This window comes from Ctenocephalides felis, unplaced genomic scaffold, assembly GCF_003426905.1.
Source record: "Ctenocephalides felis isolate EL2017-DRISC unplaced genomic scaffold, ASM342690v1 CF-g0.4_SCAFFOLD_00845, whole genome shotgun sequence".
Classification (NCBI taxonomy): Eukaryota; Metazoa; Arthropoda; class Insecta; order Siphonaptera; family Pulicidae; genus Ctenocephalides; species Ctenocephalides felis.
Genome location: NW_020536999.1, coordinates 31,438,347 through 31,443,952, shown reverse-complemented (window position 1 = coordinate 31,443,952; position 5,606 = coordinate 31,438,347). Strand labels below are relative to the sequence as shown.

The 5,606-nt window shown below is 29.9% G+C and overlaps 1 protein-coding gene across 1 annotated transcript; it reads right to left on the bottom strand.

Annotated features, from left to right (window-relative positions):
- Window positions 1-2,115: 2,115 nt before the first annotated feature.
- Window positions 2,116-4,935, bottom strand: LOC113382142 (adenylate kinase isoenzyme 1-like). Its single transcript, XM_026620694.1, has 4 exons — window positions 4,889-4,935; window positions 4,579-4,801; window positions 2,706-3,008; window positions 2,116-2,247 (listed from the first exon to the last, which is right to left on the bottom strand). Exons 1-4 carry the CDS (start codon window positions 4,933-4,935, stop codon window positions 2,116-2,118), a joined length of 705 nt encoding a protein of 234 aa, XP_026476479.1.
- Between the last annotated feature and the right edge of the window lie 671 nt (window positions 4,936-5,606).

The following is a 5,606-nucleotide window of genomic DNA, read 5'->3' as shown; positions in this document are numbered from 1 at the left end:
TTGTTTGTTATAAGTTTATTATTGATAATCATTTATATTAATGAATTTGTCGCTTAACATAAAATTAAATGTGCATATGGTTTAGTTATTTTTGTTGCTGCTGCATATACATATGCTCAATCATAATACAAATGTCATACAAATTAGATATATTTAGATTGATTGATAAAATAAATCTTTTGTGTCGATTTGATACAATTTTACTACAATATACTTTAAAAAATGCTTCAAATATAATACAGGTTTAATTGCTGCATTCCATTATTATTTTTGTAATTATAGTTTTTGAAATAGTTGTCTAAAATTTCTGCTTCAGCTAAATATATTAAAAATTTTAGAAAAATGGTGTGTTATACTTTTTTTTTTAAATAAAAAAAAATATATTACTGTTCAAGCGAATATGTCGAGAACAGTAAAAGATAGCTTAAGGGGGTATTCTAGTGGAGAGCGATGAATTTTAGGTCATTTTTAAAATATCGTAAAAGAAAGCAATGAATGTTTTTACTATCCATTTTTTACTACTTGTTTATTAATATTATTAAAATACAAAACAAAAATTAAACAATAAAAAAGTTGAAAATTATAAAAACTGGCAGCTGATCAAGTGGAAGGTCTCAAAAAATTGGCACCTCAGTCAAGACATGATTTCAGCCCTCCTAGCCATCGGAAATGCAAAAAAATAAGAAGATTATCAATCTACAATGATGTTGAAATCGCCCGAACTAGCGATGAGTAAAAAATTTTTTTTTTTTACAAATTGGCGACTGTTTGAAAAAAAAGTGTTTTTTTACTGTTGTTTTGAGTTTCTCGAAATTTTTAAAAATAGAAAAAATTGGTATTTGGGGATAATCCTAGTTCGGGCTATAGATAGATCTATAAACAAGACTCTCTGAACATTTCAAGTGAATCGGTCTAGTAGAACTCGAGAAATCGTGTCAACAGTACTGAAAAAGTCTGTTCTGAGAAAAACGCATTTAAAGTATTGCGTGAAGCCAAACCGAGTCAGTAAAAGGCCTATATCTCCGAAAATAATTCAAATTTTCAAAAACCTTCTTGTACCCATATTCTTAGATAGTTAAATTTTGAAAATATGAAATAAAAAAAAATCGATTTTTTTGAATTTATACACTAGAATACCCCCTTAAAAACTCTTTTACTGCTAGATAAATGTTTGGAATATCACGTTATATTTTCTAGATTTGAAAAATTCGAAGTGCTGAAAATTATTCAGTACATTCACCATGGAGTCAGATTGGTGCTGTGAAAATATAACGAATGTGGTTCAAACATTTTACTAGATGTATACTAACCGTCGCAATGACATGGTGACAAACGTGCAAATATCTCGGAAACCGTAAAAGACAGCTTAAAAATTTTTTGCCATCGGATAGATAGATTTGACTGGACTCACTGTATTTCATCTACATCTAAAAGAATTTTATCCATAACTTGAGGAGGGAAATATAATTAAGAATCTAGTTTTGCATGCAACATATTAGTAAAATGTATTTGAAAAATTCTGCAAATAATCATTGAAATATTAGCATTATTATTGACGCATATAATCGCTCTGATGGAGTGGGTGGACTTAAATCGAGGCAAGCTTTCAGCTTATTTTCATTAACCGAGAGCGTCGCTTTTCAGCGAGACACAGTAACACAGGCAAAAGGTTTAAAATGCTTTCAACCGCTCTGAATAATTGATGAACACGCAGATGAGTCCATTAGTGGGACGCCCGTTCGCGGTTTCATGATGAGTTTTGAATCATTAATAAATACATATGCCGAGCATTTCTTAGCTTGGGACTTAGTGCTAAAAGAAAACGTATTAATAAATTTTTCTTGTACACTACCAGTTGAAGTTTTTAAGCTTTTATTTAAAAATCACACAATTTGCTTATATCAGTTTGCTAATATTGGTCCGCCAATATTGGTATGTCAATATTGGTTCGCCATTGTTGATCTACCAATATATTCTCAACTTCACAATTGCTTCAACAACCATCGAAATATTATATTATTTTTTATACAAAAAATAATTTAAATATTAATAATTTATTTAAAATATAGTTTTTCTTAAAAAAAAATTTATAAAATGAATAAATATAAAATAGTTTTATTTCTTGAAACTCTTGACTTGAAAATTGGCGATGAGATTATCCAAATAGGATTCGACTTCAGCAAATATTTCGTCTACGGATCGATCAGCATTTATGCGCCTTAGTTTTTCGGGATATAGTGCTAATACCTTGAAATATCGAAATGATAAAAACTGTTAGACACAGATTATTCATAAGTAACTTTGAAATAGTAAAATGTATAATATTATATATAAGACATACATAAGCAAAACCTAGTTTTATTTCAAACCAGCGAACTTTCAATTAAAAAATTTAATTTCAAACGTAGTGCAACTTTGAGTTCTAATTAATAACCGTGCCACGTATGAATATTTTGAATTTATTATTCCCACTATTATAAATCTAGATGTTAGTTACGTGAAAACTGAGTCTACAGAATATATAGAACGACATTTACTATGGTTTTCTCCATTATCCCTTTTTACTTCATTATTGCTTTTAATACTTACCCAAACTACTTAACGTGTATAGAGTCTGACAATACAGATTTTATTTTGAATATGTTTCATTCATATGGTCTATATTTTTTTGGTTTTGTCCCTGTCTATTATAGTTGTCTTTTTACCTGTTCATTGTTTTCATTAAAAGTTTGTATTCGTTTCTTTATAGTTTCCTCATTATCATCAACTCTCTCACTGGATAAAGCCCTATGCATCAATCTCTCGAGAAGTGTATCTTCTTCGCATTCAAAAAACAATATTAAATTGACCGGAGTTATCTGAGATTCAAAGGCCAAGCCCTGATCCTTTTCGCGCGGGTAGCCGTCGATGAGGAAACCAGTGGACTTTGGCGCTGCTTTTATCATCGCCTCTCGGATCAAATCGAGAACTATATTCATTTGCACTAGCTCACCTTTAGCCATTGTAGCCTGGGGAAAAAGACACATGAAGAATAGGAAATAGAAATAGAAAAGTAATCTACTAATAGAAAGTCATTTTAAATTCAAACTTTTTCAATTGTTGACTGTATTGGATGTGCGACTTATATTTGTCCATCTACTTTATAAAGCTGAACACGAATATAAAGTTAAAATTGGGGTAAAACTGCAAAAATGGGACAAAAACAAAAATAATCATAAACTTCCGATCGAGTAATTCTTTTGCATGATTATTAAAATCGTGTATGCAGATACGTTTGCGGATTGCTACTGGATTCTACAATAAATCATAGTCAATAGTCACAGTCAATAAATCTGATTTCCAACCCTAACCTTGCTTTTCTTCTTATTAACTTCCCGAAGGAGTTTATGTTTTCATCAAAAAATCCGATTCGATAATTTTATGTTTTCTCAACGTTTCAAGCCATTCTGAATCGAATGAATAAAGTGTTAAAAAAATTTTTTTCGATGATTTTTATTATTATTTTTTTGACGGTAAATACTATAGTCTTCTAGATCATACTAAAATATTACGGCCCTACAACAATTGGTTTAACTTTGAAAATTCGTCAAAGTTTGCAAAAACTGGTATCGTTTTTTTGGCATTTGTCAAAATTAGACCTTTCATCGACTTTTTCTCAAAAACGCCTGAACCGATTTCAGAAATTTAAAAGCCTTGTGCGACGATCTGCCAAGCCGTATCTTTGTAATTTGAAAAAAAGTTAAACTTTTCGTCCACATTTAAGCTCATCCTACCGAACCTATTTTAAAAAATCAAAAACTGTTTGAAAGATATTAGTTGGGAATGATACTGATTAGTTTTAGGTGAAAATCTACTGAGCCGTTTTCTTGTAATTAATTGTTGAAAAAAAAACTTAATCCGATTTTTATGGATTTTTTTAGCGATATATATCATGGTCTTATAGAACTTACTGTAATATTACAAGTAGTTTAATTTTAAAAATTCATCAAAGTTTGAGAAAATGAGTAGTTTTTTTGACGTTAGCTAAAATTAAAATTAGACGATTTACTTGGTATAACATAGTACTTGGTCTTAATAAACATACTAAACCATTAAAATCCTACGGAAACTGGTTCAAATATAATAATTGTTGATTTTTGAAAAGTTGCTTTTTGAAAATACTCCGAGTTAACGTGTTCGTTCGTTTTCAATTATGTGTAATAAATCCACTCATAAATTAATTTATTTTTTATTGATTAAGTCGATTATTTACACATATCGGGAAGTTCATGTAACTTGCCTCAAGGCTAAATACTAATACCAACTAGTTTCCATTTTTTTAAATACAAATTCTATTTAATTTCAAATTACCTATTTTAAATTCTACTTCTTACTTTCATTTCTATGCAATTTTAAATCAACCGTTCAAATTTTTATAATTTTAACTTAAGACATCTTCAAGGACGCTGACGTGTGAGTTAGACATGATAACGACTGAGTTATTTCCGCAAGTGCTTTATGATTTGTATCGAATGAACAAGTACATTAAACTGGATCAATTATTCAATTAATAAATATTAATAACTATTTCTATCGTACCTGCAAGCTCTTCCCTCTATCGGTCTTACTTTCAACTTCATCCCGCAGAAGATCACCGGACGACAAATGGGTGAATCCGTACTTCTCTATAATTTTTTCACACTGAGTTCCTTTTCCAGATCCAGGACCACCTAGAACCCAAATAACTGGTACTTTCAAAACTGATCTTAAATCTCTTTGGGGCTTCTTTGTATTGCATTTACAATGGGTTGACATGGAGGTTCTGGAAGAAAAATTACATGAGTATAAATAAGAAATGGAAAGTATAATTACAAATAGCATTAAATATGATTTTTTAAGATATACTTACGAAATAATGAGTTGTTTGCTTATGCACATTAAATTTAGAACTTTCATGTTGGAAAAATTGCTTAACTTGTACTTGTTAAATTAAATTTTATAATTTATCATATTTTTTTGTATTTTTTTGTATTTTTCTATTTTTTTATAAAATTTATGATAAGTCAGAACATTTTAGTATGGTATACTAAAATGTTTCTGATATGTCAAATTGACATTCAAAATTGAAAAAAAAAATACACCGAGGACATCATTTTTTATTGTTTTTTTTTCTCATTACCATTTCATTGTGTAGCCTGGTAAGCTTGTATGTTTTAGTTTTCCGCATAATTTTTCGTTGAATTTTCCATAGTGGTAATTTTGTAGATTTTCAGTGCGCAGATGTCAGATGAAAATGTATCTTTTGCATCAATTCCATCTCGGGGCGGGTCAAAGGTCGAAAATCGCAGCCAATGAAAGTACTGAATGATAACCTTTGACACCCATCGGGTCGACGCCGGCGCTCAGGTGCTCTTCTTGATGAACTTGGAATTATAATATACTTATAGTATCTGAATTTACTCATAAAATTTAATTAAATAATTAAGAAAATTCATATTTTTATCAATTAGTAACTATGAAAATACTACAACTATATATTACCTGTACTCAATAAACGATGGATCATCCAGGCGATAATCGGTCAACCGAACCTCCAAATTAGATTCATTAACCGACCTATGGCACCG

Excerpts from the sequence above, each read along its gene's own strand:
- LOC113382142 (XM_026620694.1), bottom strand. The coding sequence starts at position 4,935 with ATGAAAGTTCTAAATTTAATGTGCATAAGCAAACAACTCATTATTTC. Across the intron at positions 3,009-4,578 it reads ATAGAGGGAAGAGCTTGCAG|GCTACAATGGCTAAAGGTGA; the intron begins GTACGATAGAAA and ends CTTTTTCCCCAG. Across the intron at positions 2,248-2,705 it reads TTAATGAAAACAATGAACAG|GTATTAGCACTATATCCCGA; the intron begins GTAAAAAGACAA and ends CGATATTTCAAG.